Source organism: Epinephelus fuscoguttatus, linkage group LG23 (assembly GCF_011397635.1).
Source record: "Epinephelus fuscoguttatus linkage group LG23, E.fuscoguttatus.final_Chr_v1".
Lineage (NCBI taxonomy): Eukaryota > Metazoa > Chordata > Actinopteri > Perciformes > Serranidae > Epinephelus > Epinephelus fuscoguttatus.
This window is the reverse complement of record NC_064774.1, coordinates 6,140,117-6,155,538: the sequence shown is the minus strand read 5'-3', so window position 1 is coordinate 6,155,538 and position 15,422 is coordinate 6,140,117. Positions and strand designations below refer to the sequence as shown.

Below are 15,422 nucleotides of genomic sequence, written 5' to 3'. Positions count from 1 at the left end.
ATATCTTTCGTTGCTTTTGGTGATTAGTTCTGTCAACGTAAGTAAAGCACAAAGCACAGCAGCTGAAGTGAACACTGGATCTTTATTGATTGAGCAGAGTTCAGTCGTGGCTCCACAGAGTTGAGCAACAGGGAGGACAATTTGGAAACATCAGGTCATTCCATGAACACTGGTTACAGAAACAGGGCAGCGACATTTGCACAAAGTGCTGACAAGAGTCAAGTCCAATAAACATGATGAAACTGTTTGACATGATTTTGAAATCCCAGAATGATTTACGAACAGATCAACAGTCTAAAGGTCTGAAAGCACCTTTTCATGTTGGCCTCAAATATTTAGCTAACCCCAGCTTCAGTGTGCGCTTCTGAGTCTTACTTCATGCTCTTGTTTTTGGGTTTTACTACATAGATATAAAAAAGGGTACATGATCATGTTTTGTCCAGTTAAAAAGCAGCCGATCGGATAAACATGCGAACAGTTTTCAAGCTGTAATTGGCCGGTTTATACGTCACCCACACGACTCTGTTTTCAATCTCATACGGTGTGTTTTTCTCCGGGTCGTACGTGCCTTTATAATAAATCCCATTCAGATTAGCCGACTGGCAGTTGTTGTACCACCACCCGCCCCCGTACATCTCTGCGCAACTCTCCTCCCACTTGTCGTTGTCTTTGTCGAAGGTGCTGAATTTCATCCCGCTGTGGGACAGGTAAGACGCCATGTCAGAGTTAGGCATTATCAGAGCGTCCCCGGCATCCCCGGTGTACCCAGACACATGCAGCCGGTACCCCTCCACCTCCGAGCCAACCCTGACTGTGTACTCAGCACTGGCTACGCCTCCTTCCCAATCCTCCATTTCCACCTTCAGTATGGTCTCACCCTGATTAGTCAGCAGGTGGAGGTTCTGGTTGCCTAGCCAAAACTCCCCCTTTCCCTTCGCGTCAATCGAGCCAAACCCGTTGTATTCGGCCCAGGTGCGATTGAAGCTGAGCGCGCCACTCTCTCTTTGCTGGACTAACAACCACCCGCCCATTAGCCCCTCCTGCTGGCAGTACACCTCCACCACCTGTGTGGAGTCCGTGCCGCCAGGTTTGATCTTAAACAGGCCGTTCGATTCCCCTTTCAGGTGGTTCCGTGGGCTTGGACACAATCTGCGAACACAGAGGGGCACACCGCAGACCGCGAGTTAGCTTGGACCGGCTTTGGCTCGGCTGGCTCAAATTTAATGCAGTGATAAAAGCGCTGACGGTCACTTTCCCTGCAACATGGCTGACACTTGTGCCAAACCCACTGATGTCAGTCTTTGTCTGGACCATCCTGCTGATGCTCCCGATGCAGATTGAATTTTAAAGTTATTCGGGGGGTTTGTGGCTCCTCAGAGTTCTGTTGGGGAAAGTTGGACTTGTTTAAACGTTAACTTTATTATATGTATTTGTCAGGAACACGTACGAAAAAATTTTAATCTCAAACAAGCGAAAAAGGCCACTTTCTATCAGCAGCTCCTAAACGCTGACAACCAGCAGAAACAAGTCTTGTGATATTTTAAATGTGCTCCTGACGCTCGTCCCAATGAACCCAGTATGTTTTTGATAATCTGCATTAGAAACATCAGCAGGATGATGAAGAGTTCCTCCGGTTTACAAAGCAAAATCAGCCCTAAACGTTCATGATCGTCTTCTTTCCTGGATTACACAATCACCCAAAATACCTAAATGACAAATACATCGCAATGAATCTTTAAATCTTTAAGTTTTAGCAATCAACAATGACAATTACTGCGTTCACTTCATAATTTTGGTACATAAGGCTAGCTTGCAAGCTAGCTGATGCTCAAGACTGCTCTCTAGCTGAATGCGCCGTTCTGCGCCGCAGAGGTTTTACTCCAGGTCTGAGGTTTTGGTACCTTTTCCTATATAATCGGCGTGCCGCTCGGTACGCGTGTTCGTCAAACTTCGGGCGTGGAAATCAGGAAGGTCATCATCTGCAGCGTCTGTCAAGAAACCGCCGACGTCCGAGCCAAATAGATCCCCGAACCCAGTTTTGGTATCTCCCAGGAGGCTTCCCTTGGCATCACCGGAGTGAACGGTCTTGGTCATAGTAGTGGAAGAGGAAGAGGAGGATGATGTGTGGCTGAGGGAGCTAGTCCCTCCCGTGAAGTGGTCTGCCAGACTCTGGCACTCAGGGCCTCCTTCAATCACCTCCTCCGTCTTTTCCACCGGCCCATCCTTTGTGTGGATGGTGGTCGTCCTGGTCCTCTTGGTGCAGGTGATGTGGCTTGTTGACACTCCGCCCAGACTTGAAAAATCACCGCCTCCAAGCTCAGTGATGGATTTAGATGACATGGAGGTGGAGGTGGAGGTGGAGGAGGAGGAGGAGGAGGAGGCGGAAGAGGAGGAGGGGATGGATGATGATGAGGATGCAGATGAAGAGAGGGAAGTACCTGGGACCTTGGAGATGGTTGCTGGGGATGAGCTGGAGCCTTCCTCCTCTAGGATCAACTGGACTGTGTTCACCTGAGAAAGAAAACCAAGAATGAATTATAACTCAAATGTGTGCGTCGTTCCAGAAAAGATGGCGTCATGTTTGTTTTGTACAAATTACGGCAAATTCTTTGGTGGAAATTATTTCTAGACCCTGTAAAACCTTCACAGTCCAGCACAGAGAGTCACTCACATCAGGGAACATGTCTTCTCTCTGCTGCGCTGCCACAGTGGTGTCCTTGGACTTGTAGAGAGTTTCCACACTGGAGTCCTTCAGAAGTCTGCTCTTCATCACCGACAGCGACCCCACGGACTCAATTCTCTGACCTGATTGGGCGTCCAGCTGGTTAATCTGGGAGATGGACAGAAAGAGAAAACGGCTTCTTACCAAACGGACTCATTTGTCACATCGTGGTCACTGCAGTGGGCAGCTATTTAAAAAACAAGTCTTGATGTTGTAGTTGCATTTAAGTCACTACAGTGGACCCTTGTGCATCATGCCATACGCTGCCACCCACTGGCCAGGTCTTGTCGGTGCAACACAAATCTCTGAAATCCAAGATGGCCGACAGAACACAAGACATGTCGTGCAGCTAAAGAATATCTTGCCAATCTTGAACTGCCCGAGGACATACGGCTGTCTGAGTCACTGTCTTCGTTTAAGTCTCTCCTTTTCTTAATATAGAATTTTACAGGCACAGCTCTCTTCAACCAGAATTATACGACTGAATGTTTGCTGACAAAAAATGACGTAAAGCAATAAGATAATACCCTAAAATAAATAAGCTTAACTTAAGTCATTCAAATCTCTTAATCTTTAATCACAGTCTTAATTTTAAGGATAAAACTAAACTTCTAATTTATTTTTACCCCTTAAAGTTATTTACTTTACTTTACTTAATGCATCTTTTACCTCAATCTTAATATGGCACATTTAGAGGAAGGTCTGTAAGATTAAGGGTTTCTGTCAATCATGAGAGTGAAGATATAAAGATGGCGTCAGGCTCTGGAGCCAAACAAAATAATCACAGAAACTTAATTAAGAATTCCTGTAATTATTTTGTTTACAACCAAGTTTTGACCTTTCCAATATGGTAGCGCCGCTGACGCATCACTGCAAGGGGCTGACACAGTAAGGCCCAATCCCAATACCCCCCCCCCTTGCTCACTACCCCTTAGCCCTTGGTCTTACCTCTTAGCCCTTGGCCACTACCTCTTAGCCCTTGTCCACTACCCCTAGCGCTTGGTCCTACCCCTTAGCCCTTGGTCCTACCCCTTAGCCCTTGGTCCTACCCCTTAACCCTTGGCCCTACCCCTTAGCCCTTGGTCCTACCCCTAGCCCTTAGCCACTACCCCTTGGCCCTCGAAATGAAGCAACGAGGGGTAGGGGTTGAAATCTTTCCCTTGGAATTGGGACACCACTCACTACGTAACCGTGTCGGTTACATTCACACATACGTACCCATACTACCCATACTACCCTTTTCCACTACCTCTTAGCCCTTGGCCCTACCCCTTAGCCCTTGGTCTTACCTCTTAGCCCTTGGCCACTACCCCTTAGCCCTTGGTCCTACCCCTTAGCCCTTGGTCTTACCTCTTAGGCCTTGGCCACTACCCCTTAGCCCTTGGTCTTACCTCTTAGCCCTTGGCCACTACCCCTTAGCCCTTGGTCCTACCCCTTAGGCCTTGGTCTTACCTCTTAGCCCTTGGCCCTACCCCTTAGCCCTTGGTCTTACCCCTTAGCCCTTGGTCCTACCCCTTAGCCCTTGGCCACTACCTCTTAGCCCTTGGCCCTACCCCTTAGGCCTTGGTGTTACCTCTTAGCCCTTGGCCCTACCCCTTAGCCCTTGGTCTTACCTCTTAGCCCTTGGCCACTACCCCTTAGCCCTTGGTCCTACCCCTTAGGCCTTGGTCTTACCTCTTAGCCCTTGGCCACTACCCCTTAGCCCTTGGCCACTACCCCTTAGGCCTTGGTCTTACCTCTTAGCCCTTGGCCACTACCCCTAGCCCTTAGCCACTACCTCTTAGCCCTTGGTCCTACCCCTTAGCCCTTGGCCTTGCCTCTTAGCCCTTGGCCACTACCCCTTAGCCCTTGGTCTTACCTCTTAGCCCTTGGCCACTACCCCTAGCCCTTTGCCACTACCTCTTAGCCCTTGGCCCTACCCCTTAGCCCTTGGCCACTACCCCTTACCCCTTGGTCTTACCTCTTAGCCCTTGGCCACTACCCCTTAGCCCTTGGCCTTGCCTCTTAGCCCTTGGCTACTACCCCTTAGCCCTTGGTCTTACCTCTTAGCCCTTGGTCTTACCTCTTAGCCCTTGGCCACTACCCCTAGCCCTTTGACACTACATATTAGCCCTTGGCCCTACCCCTAGCCCTTTGCCACTACCTCTTAGCCCTTGGTCCTACCCCTTAGCCCTTGGCCTTGCCTCTTAGCCCTTGGCCCTACCCCTTAGCCCTTGGTCTTACCTCTTAGCCCTTGGCCACTACCCCTTAGCCCTTGGTCCTACCCCTTAGCCCTTGGTCTTACCTCTTAGGCCTTGGCCACTACCCCTTAGCCCTTGGTCTTACCTCTTAGCCCTTGGCCACTACCCCTTAGCCCTTGGTCCTACCCCTTAGGCCTTGGTCTTACCTCTTAGCCCTTGGCCCTACCCCTTAGCCCTTGGTCTTACCCCTTAGCCCTTGGTCCTACCCCTTAGCCCTTGGCCTTGCCTCTTAGCCCTTGGCTACTACCCCTTAGCCCTTGGTCTTACCCCTTAGCCCTTGGTCCTACCCCTTAGCCCTTGGCCACTACCCTTTAGGCCTTGGTCTTACCTCTTAGCCCTTGGCCCTACCCCTTAGCCCTTGGTCTTACCTCTTAGCCCTTGGCCACTACCCTTTAGCCCTTGGTCCTACCCCTTAGGCCTTGGTCTTACCTCTTAGCCCTTGGCCACTACCCCTTAGCCCTTGGCCACTACCCCTTAGGCCTTGGTCTTACCTCTTAGCCCTTGGCCACTACCCCTAGCCCTTAGCCACTCCTCTTAGCCCTTGGTCCTACCCCTTAGCCCTTGGCCTTGCCTCTTAGCCCTTGGCCACTACCCCTTAGCCCTTGGTCTTACCTCTTAGCCCTTGGCCACTACCCCTAGCCCTATGCCACTACCTCTTAGCCCTTGGCCCTACCCCTTAGCCCTTGGCCACTACCCCTTACCCCTTGGTCTTACCTCTTAGCCCTTGGCCACTACCTCTTAGCCCTTGGTCCTACCCCTTAGCCCTTGGCCTTGCCTCTTAGCCCTTGGCCCTACCCCTTAGCCCTTGGTCTTACCTCTTAGCCCTTGGCCACTACCCCTTAGTCCTTGGTCCTACCCCTTAGCCCTTGGTCTTACCTCTTAGGCCTTGGCCACTACCCCTTAGCCCTTGGTCCTACCTCTTAGCCCTTGGCCACTACCCTTAGCCCTTTGCCACTAAGTCTTAGCCCTTGGCCCTACCCCTTAGCCCTTGGCCTTGCCTCTTAACCCTTGGCCACTACCTCTTAGCCCTTGTCCACTACCTCTTAGCCCTTGTCCACTACCCCTAGCCCTTGGCCACTGCCCCTTAGCCCTTGGTCCTACACCTTAGCCCTTGGCCACTACCCTTTGCCCTTGTCCACTACCCCTTAGCCCTTGGCCTTGCCTCTTAGCCCTTGGCCACTACCCCTTAGCCCTTGGCCCTACCCCTTAGCCCTTGGCCACTACCCCTTAGCCCTTGGTCTTACCTCTTAGCCCTTGGCCCTACCCCTAGCCCTTTGCCACTACCTCTTAGCCCTTGGTCCTACCCCTTAGCCCTTGGCCTTGCCTCTTAGCCCTTGGCCACTACCCCTTAGCCCTTGGTCTTACCTCTTAGCCCTTGGCTACTACCCCTTAGCCCTTGGTCCTACCTCTTAGCCCTTGGCCACTACCCTTAGCCCTTTGCCACTAAGTCTTAGCCCTTGGCCCTACCCCTAGCCCTTTGCCACTACCTCTTAGCCCTTGGTCCTACACCTTAGCCCTTGGCCACTACCCTTTGCCCTTGTCCACTACCCCTTAGCCCTTGGCCTTGCCTCTTAGCCCTTTGCCACTACCTCTTAGCCCTTGGTCTTACCTCTTAGCCCTTGGCCTTGCCTCTTAGCCCTTGGCCACTACCCCTTAGCCCTTGGTCTTACCTCTTAGCCCTTGGCCCTACCCCTAGCCCTTTGCCACTACCTCTTAGCCCTTGGTCCTACCCCTTAGCCCTTGGCCTTGCCTCTTAGCCCTTGGCCACTACCCCTTAGCCCTTGGTCTTACCTCTTAGCCCTTGGCTACTACCCCTTAGCCCTTGGTCCTACCTCTTAGCCCTTGGCCACTACCCTTAGCCCTTTGCCACTAAGTCTTAGCCCTTGGCCCTACCCCTTAGCCCTTGGTCTTACCTCTTAGCCCTTGGTCTTACCTCTTAGCCCTTGGCCACTACCCCTAGCCCTTTGCCACTACATCTTAGCCCTTGGCCCTACCCCTAGCCCTTTGCCACTACCTCTTAGCCCTTGGTCCTACCCCTTAGCCCTTGGCCTTGCCTCTTAGCCCTTGGCCACTACCCCTTAGCCCTTGGTCTTACCTCTTAGCCCTTGGCTACTACCCCTTAGCCCTTGGTCCTACCTCTTAGCCCTTGGCCACTACCCTTAGCCCTTTGCCACTAAGTCTTAGCCCTTGGCCCTACCCCTTAGCCCTTGGCCTTGCCTCTTAACCCTTGGCCACTACCTCTTAGCCCTTGTCCACTACCTCTTAGCCCTTGTCCACTACCCCTAGCCCTTGGCCACTGCCCCTTAGCCCTTGGTCCTACACCTTAGCCCTTGGCCACTACCCTTTGCCCTTGTCCACTACCCCTTAGCCCTTGGCCTTGCCTCTTAGCCCTTGGCCACTACCCCTTAGCCCTTGGCCTTGCCTCTTAGCCCTTGGCCACTACCCCTTAGCCCTTGGCCCTACCCCTTAGCCCTTGGCCACTACCCCTTAGCCCTTGGTCCTACCCCTAGCCCTTAGCCACTACCCCTTGGCCCTCGAAATGAAGCAACGAGGGGTAGGGGTTGAAATCTTTCCCTTGGAATTGGGACACCACTCACTACGTAACCGTGTCGGTTACATTCACACATATGTACCTATTTTAAACAGGAAGCTGTGAACCATCTACATGTCCAACTGGCATCTGCAATGGAGTCTCCAGTTGAGTTCATCCTGCCGATCGCATTTGCTGTATTCATCATGCTTCGTTTGATGAACGACAGATGACAGGGGACTTCTGCTAGCTAGCTAACCACCTAACATTACGAGGCAGCATAGTTATACTAGCTGGCATGTTATCGTAATGTGAAAAATCCAACAATTTTGCAGAACAGGACAGATGACAGACGCCAGATAGTGCGAGCTAGCTAGCTAGCTAACAAGCAACCTGACAACAGTAACGTTAGCTATGTATGAACTTTTTTCCCCGTCTCTTGCTCGGTGGTAGCCATGGCGACGTCTGCCCCTCGCTGGCAAGTCAGCACCTGAAATCCCTCGCTCCGAACGGCTAGTTTCATACCCACTACCCCTTGTTATGCCCCCTACCCCTACACACACAAAGGAATTGGGACCCCTCGCGGGAACGTGCAAATGTAGGGGTAGGGCCAAGAGGTAGGGCTAAGGGGGGGTATTGGGACGGGCCCTTAATGTGGCGTCTATGTAAGTCTATGTATGACTGCAGACACATTCAATTTGTAGCGTACATGACTCGGCACACACCGTGCCTACTGCTGGTTCAAGACAAACCCAACGACAAGTCACTTATTTTAACGCTGTTACAGCACAACGCTGTCATGAACAAATATGCAGCTAAGTGTCGCAGTAATCCACTTTATTATCTGTGATTAGGTAACATGATGTAACCTTTACCCTTACCTTAACACCTCTCCTTTAAGCTATTACTTGATAGCTAACAGCTAACTTAGCATTTTCTTTAAAGCTTCTGCTTTAAGGCCAAGAGATGAAGGGAGCTGATCGCCGGCTGACATGTAGGAATGGTGGGCGAGTCATGTGGCCAGTTGACGGGTCACATAGCTGCTCTGGCTGCAGCTGGTTACAGATACACAGTTGAAACAGTTAGCTAGTAGCTGGTGTTTAACAGGATAAATGGTTGAAATGTGCAGCTCCTGCCCCAAGAAGTGGTTGCAGTAAAAAGGCTGCAGACCAAATAGATCTTAACATCGTTCAGCAGTATTTAGATGTGGAAGTTTTCATAATTAATAGTGTTAAATCCAGTTTAAAGCCAATTCAAAGCTCACCTGTTTGTCCAGTTCCACGTAGCTGTCCTTGTCCACACTGTACTCAGAGTAGCTTTGGCAGGATCCTTTGCAGGAGCGGAGCTTAATATCGATATCCACCTGACAGAGGAGACGAAGAATTAGAAAATGAGGGAGGTCACACAAATCAACTCTGCAGAAACTCTGACAGTGAATAAAATGATGAGTCTCATCTGTGTGCATGGAGTGAACTTACTCAAGTCAAGAGAAAACGTGCCTGAATCTGAGTCTCTGACGTCTGTGTTGCTAAATATAAAATCTTATGCCTTTGAAATGAATCATTTCTGAAGAAACAGCTTTTTTACTTTAACTAACAACAGCTAAATCACAGAAACGTCACTCTGTCTGTGTGAAGAAGACAGTAAGTGAACGCTTGCTGGTGACGTAGCCTCGGCTAACTTTAGCTGAAGCTAAAACTACATTTTATTCTACACAATTAATTGATCCAATAATAATGGAGAAAAAAACCCTCTTAACTCCTGCTAAAGCTAACTAGCATGGAAGCCACTTTCCTCCGACGTGATGAAATAAAGAAACGATCCTGTGCGGCACTACAGTGAGAGACTTTCTCAAATAAATCTTCATCCTCAAATTAATGACAGTATATGAAAACAATTGGAAACTTTCTCAAATTATTGAGAACCAATCTAAAAAAAATAGCATCTCAAAATAACCATACTTTTTCAAGAAAATGCGAAACTTTTTGAAAAAAGACATATTTTCTTAGAAACTATGAGAAACTTTTTCAAATTTTTTTAGTGTATTAAAAAGATCTTGTGTCTCAAAATGAAGACATTGTCTAAAAAAATGACTTAGTATATCGAAACAATGAGAAACTTCCTCATAATTATGACTTTGTCTCTCAAAATGATTTTGTATCTCAAGAATAATGAGAAAAGGTCTCAAAATAATGACTTAGTGTTTAAAAACAAAAAGAAACTTCCTTAAAAATATTAAGAAACTTTCTCAAAATTATGACTTAGTCTCTCAAAATGATCTTGTATCTCAAAAATAATGAGATAAAGTCTCAAAATAACAATACTTTTTCAAGAAAATTAGAAACTTTTTGAAAAAAAGACATTTTCTTAGAAATTATGAGAAACGAAATTTTTTTAGTGTATTAAAAAGATCGTGTCTCAAAATGAAGAAAATGACTTAGTATATCAAAACAATGAAAACCTTCCTCATAATTATGACTTTGTCTCTCAAAATAATTTTGTATTTCAAAAATAATAAGAAAAAAGTCTCAAAATAATGACTGAGTGTTTAAAAACAAAAAAGAAACTTTCTTAAAAATATTGACTTCAAATCTCAAAATGGGCCTCAGTCAAACCACTGAGAGAGTTTCTCCTTATTTTGAGATACTATGGAATTATTTCTATAAAGTTTCTTGTATTAAACTATAAAGTTGTTTATTGTAATGATTTGTTTATTTCTATTTAATCCCCACCTGCTGTGGTCTCTAAATAATCAACTATAAATTGTCAAAATTAAGTTTATACTCTAGAACACATTTTGTCCTTATCCGAAGGCAGAGCAGGATCTGCACTTTAAAGTGTTGGCTCTATGGCAGTGATGATTTTAGGTAAAATAATAACTTCCTTAAAAAGGTGTAAAATTAAAGTAACAACATTTGTTTCTGTTCGGCAGTTTGTCAACTCGCCCAAAAACTTAAGTCTTTTTCTTGACTTCTGAGGCGTCTTGGAAGATTGTCTCTTATCTTACATTTACAGTACTTCCTGTCATTCATCAGAAACAGCCGGAGCGTTCGCCGCACCCCTGTGTGTGAACATGTCCCTGCTGTGCCTCCGTACCTCCAGCCTCTGCATCTCCACCACCTGGTCTTTGACTCGATCCTTCAGGGCGGCCAGGACACTCAGCTGCCTGTCGATCTTGATCTTCATGTCTGTGATTCTCTGCCGCAGATTCTGGGCCAGGTCGTAGTAGTTGTTGTCGTGATCTGGTGGAGGGAGCGGGCATGGATAGATGAGCACGGTGATGACGCACAGGCGGGCAGACTGACTGATACTTGATGTGAAGTTCTACATCAACACTGACCACAGAGCATTAAAGGTATATCTACCATAACACTTGAATTATTCTGTGGGCTCGATTTTGGGGCCCATTTTGTTGTCTCTGTATCTTCTGCCCCCTGGTCTTATCTTAAAGAAACATGGCGTTGCTTACCACCTATATGCGAACAACTCCCAAATTTACTTGCCAGTCAAAAGGCTCAACAACTGCTCCCTGACGCCCCTGATTGAGTGTCTCAAGGACATTAAGGCATGGATGGAGCTGAACTGGTGGCTTGTGGTCCCAAAAAGCCACTTGAAAACGAGAAGTGACTGCCCCTTCTCGGGAGCTGAGTAGACCAACCTGTCTCTGTGTCTTTTTATCCCTTGAGCTTGCTCTACTGTCTGTATCGCTGCTGTATCTATGACCTGTATATTTCCTATGTGTATTTCTCTATATGCTTATGTGTATTTTTGTGCAGCACTTTGGTGACTTCATGCTTTTGAAATGTGCTATATAAATAAAATGGACTGGACTGTGTGTCTGTAAGGATCAGTGAATATGATCAGAAATGCTGGAGGTGGCTGGAAACTTCAAAATCATACTCTGACGGGGAAAGTGTTTAAGATGGAGACTGGAATCATCAGTCGATTCAGATTCAGAAGTGGAGCCGTCGTTGTCCGATCAGGCTCTGAGATAACGTTAACGTTCAAACTCTAGAACGAATATTTGTGTTGAACAGGCGAATCTGATTCGACTGACGACTTTGTTTATGTGAAAGAGCAACTGAGTGTTTCTGACTCTGAGTCCTTCAGGAACATTTTCAGCAACACATTGAAAAGAGAGAGAATATAATGAGTTCAGATGAACTCCATCAGTGGGATCAATCTTTTAAAAGTTGTGTATGAATTTCTACACGTCATGAACACACACACACACACACACACACACACACACACACACACACACACACACACACACACACACACACACTAACCAGCGTCGATGGTGAGTCTCTCCCTCAGGATGGTGAAGGTCTCTTTGGAATGGTGGTCAGCGTTGCGGTAGTTGGCCTTGTTCTGCTCCAAGAGGCTGCGGATCTTCTCGATCTTCTTCAGCAAGTCGTGGTCGTCTTTGTCCATCAGACCCTGGATCCTGCAGCCCGATGGGCATTTAGGGCCCTGTTGGAGGCCATGTGACACTTAACTTTAACACCCTCACAACTACTGTGACTGGATGAAATGAAGTGATAGGACGAAGAAACAACACAAGGTTCAGCGCTGATGGAGCAGGAAGTGAGTTGTACCCAGTTGTCAGAGGTGCAGAAAGGCCACTCCTTCTCAGTGGCACATTTTTCGCTTCTGGTGGCGGGCTGCACTGGGCGCGCTCCTCTAGGGTCGACAACTAGGCTCTGGAAAGAGAAAACATTTAATTTAGATTCAGGAGCAGAAAAATATGATGATGATGGTGATGGTGATGATGATGATGCTGAGTAATACGTGTATTTTTAAAAGGAAATAAAAGACCTGTCTTTTAGATTTGACTTTTAATATGGAATAACGTTATGGGTTCAGCTTTTGAAATGTAATTTTTGACTTTTACAGGATTTTTATTTATTGATTTATTTTCACATTAATTTTTTTAAAAAAAAAATTAGCTTGCAGAGTTTTGCATATTGTCGTTTGTGCTGTATGTTTGTATAAAAGCTGCGATATTAATAAAGTTGAGTTGAAGTGAATAAAAGCACATTGCTTGTTTTCTTAGACTGTAAAGATTAATAATATGAGCATATGATAATAACTGAGAGAACTTTCGATATTATTGTATACTAAATATTCCTGGTAAATGCAGCATTATGTAACGTAATCTTTTCAAAACTTTTTTTTAACATTTTTTAATAGTTTGAAGTTGTGAATTCTTGTCTGAGATGAGGCTGTTTTGTGACACAGAGGAAGTTTAGAGGTTAAAAAAAATACATGAAAGAAGATCAAAATATTTAATAAATCAAATCTATTTCTCACACACACATACGCACATATATACTGCCGAAGGGTTGGCACGAGGTTTGTGTTGCTCCACCCTGTGTGGGAGTCAAACCCCCAGTCTTCCACACCAACGTCGCTAGTCTTAACCACTGATCTATCACGCTAAAATAACATTTAAATACAATAAAACAATAAAAATGAAAAATAAAAAATGCAAAAATAAAATGAAATCATAATAATGGCTGTGAGTCATGAGTTAGCTACAGCTGCTAAATCAGAGGACATATTTCTGAGCCCACATTACTTGAATGTCTCGGAAAACAACAAAAATATATGATTCTAGTTCTAGGGTGAAAAGGACTGGATGTATGTTCTACAGACAATAATGAAATGAGCTTGTGTGCCACAGAGAAAATAATATTTTATACACATATATTACTTTTATTAAAATTACTATCATATAAAGAGCTACATGACATATTGTATATATGGTGTGGCCTGTATACTTTGGATCTGCACCTGTTTTTATGTTTGCACTCTTCCCACTTTGTCCTGCAGCTGCAGCTCAGCACTCTCCCTCAGGATAGTTATATTATTTCTCATTAACAGAAGACACGAGAGGTGAAAAGCATGTTTTGCAGGCACGCATGCACTGGTCAATTTTCAGATTCGGGGCTTTGTTGGATTTCATACCGTGGCTTCTCTCAGACTGGAGGAAACTAAACGTCCCACAGACACATTCAGGTGTTTCAGTGTGACATGAAGTACATATTTTAAAGTTTTAGAAAACTTGTAAAACAAAAAAAAAGACTGTCTTAATATAAGTCATTAACTGGGGAAGTTTCACGGTGATATCTAAGAGTTCAAATGTTTAACCTGCACAAGTAACGAGGCAGGAAACAGTGACATTAGGCAACACAGAGCAGGTCAGAGTATCAAACAATAAAATAAAAGGTGCACACAAAAAAAAATTGTAAAAAAATAAGTGTTTTAGTTTTTTAAAAATGTTTGAATGTATTAAACTGTGATGTGAGACTCACCAGAGCTGAAGCCACAAACATCAAACTGAGAAAGACGAGTCGCTCCATCTTTGTTTCTGTCGTCCTCCCGCTGTGTGAAGAAGACTGGTCACTGAATGTTTCTCTGACGGCGCTGACGCTCTATTTGAAGCCTCCTGGTTCAAGCCGACAAACCTGTGAGTCAGCAGGAAACCTTGGTCAGGTCAGATCAGAGCTGAGTCACCTGTGCTGTCCGCACTGATCGATGCTGTTTGTTGCTCAGATCAGTCACTGCAGGACTTACCGGCATTAATGCAGAATGTTTTCTCACAGCAAACAGTGACAAACACACTCATATCAGTGACAGAGATGTGGGACTGCTACTTGTACATGAATCAACACATGTGCAGGAGATACTGGAGTATGAAGTGTGGCCTGGAACTGCAAGATCAAACACTCAAAAACAGAAGCAGGAAACAATAAAAAAGAAATAAAACTATGCCATCGAAATACAGCAAAACATTTAAAAAATACATTTTGAAAAATCAAAAAGCGAGTTAAAAAAAATAGAAACATATTTCAAAATATGAATTTTATAAATATCAAAATATATAGAAAAGGAATTTAGAAAATTAGCTAGAAAAAATTTAAAAAAATAAAAATATGGTAAAATTATAACTGAAGAATATTTTTAAAAATGGATAGAAAAATTAAAGAAGATATTTTTATAAGTAGAAAAAATATAGAAAAATGTAAATGTGGAAAAAGTAAAACATTTTAAAATACAAATATTTTTACAAAAGGATGTAAAAAATATATATTTTTAAAGAAAAGGATAAATATATATGAATAAATAAAGAAACTTAAAGAAAGAATAAAAGTATTATAAAATATAAGGAAAATATACGAAAATTAATAGAAAAATATATATATAACAAAAACTGTACAGAAATGGACAGAAAAAATATAATATAAAATATTAAATATTTATCATCCTACTTCTCTACACTGTTATTATCATGAACACAAGTCAGACACAAGATATAAAGTCGTTTTGTCTTGTGGGGAAGAAAAACATCAAAACATCCACAGAAGTCATTTTTATGGAACAAACTAACCTTCTGAGGATCTCTGGACCCGAGACAGTCGGTCAGCACTGATGGATGTGATGAGCTGAGGAGTGGTGAATGAAGCAGGAGCGCCACCTGCTGGAACCAGCACTGTTCACAGCTGCACAATGTGGAGTGTGAAACACTGCGACAGAGAGCAGGGCTACATCTTCTTTGCTCCCACAGGCAGCTCGCAGGTGTCAGACACATTTAACACTCTTTAAAACCTTTCCCAGATCATTTTTAAAACTAAATTCAAAACCGATTTTTTGACAAACATTCTTTTTCTCATTCAAACATTGCGTAAAGAACGCATGAACTTAAGAACTTAACCTTCGACATTGTATTGTCCACAATGTGGTTTTCACCAGTGGCTGTTTTTGCCTTCCTGCCATCCATTTCGACGGACCAGCGAGAAGCTAGTCTTCATCACTGTGGGATCAGTGACGCCCTGTTATCTGGCTGAATGTGAATTTAGGGGTCAAAGTTTTTGTAGTAGGCTTTCACATTTAAAAAAATCCTACCATCTGATGAGGCTTGATA

At 45.0% G+C, this 15,422-nt stretch overlaps 2 protein-coding genes and 1 long non-coding RNA gene across 17 annotated transcripts; all 3 read right to left on the bottom strand.

Annotated features, from left to right (window-relative positions):
• Window positions 1-63: 63 nt before the first annotated feature.
• Window positions 64-1,116, bottom strand: LOC125883433 (fibrinogen alpha chain-like). The gene has a single exon (XM_049567707.1). The coding sequence runs from the start codon at window positions 1,029-1,031 to the stop codon at window positions 444-446; it is 588 nt and encodes a 195-aa protein (XP_049423664.1). The 5' UTR covers window positions 1,032-1,116; the 3' UTR covers window positions 64-443.
• A 643-nt stretch (window positions 1,117-1,759) lies between these two features.
• LOC125883435 (fibrinogen alpha chain-like) lies at window positions 1,760-13,932 on the bottom strand. Its single transcript, XM_049567710.1, has 7 exons — window positions 13,813-13,932; window positions 12,094-12,198; window positions 11,785-11,968; window positions 10,589-10,734; window positions 8,757-8,855; window positions 2,672-2,830; window positions 1,760-2,511 (listed from the first exon to the last, which is right to left on the bottom strand). Exons 1-7 carry the CDS (start codon window positions 13,858-13,860, stop codon window positions 1,876-1,878), a joined length of 1,377 nt encoding a protein of 458 aa, XP_049423667.1. The 5' UTR covers window positions 13,861-13,932; the 3' UTR covers window positions 1,760-1,875.
• LOC125883437 (uncharacterized) lies at window positions 3,704-8,345 on the bottom strand. 15 transcript variants are annotated; one of them, XR_007448498.1, is made up of 3 exons: window positions 6,450-8,345; window positions 4,377-6,327; window positions 3,704-4,255 (listed from the first exon to the last, which is right to left on the bottom strand). It is a non-coding gene; the product is annotated as an uncharacterized LOC125883437 (long non-coding RNA). The 15 variants fall into 15 exon arrangements; XR_007448500.1 differs by having other exon boundaries at window positions 4,439-6,327; XR_007448502.1 differs by having other exon boundaries at window positions 3,704-4,580; window positions 4,683-6,327.
• Window positions 13,933-15,422: the final 1,490 nt, after the last annotated feature.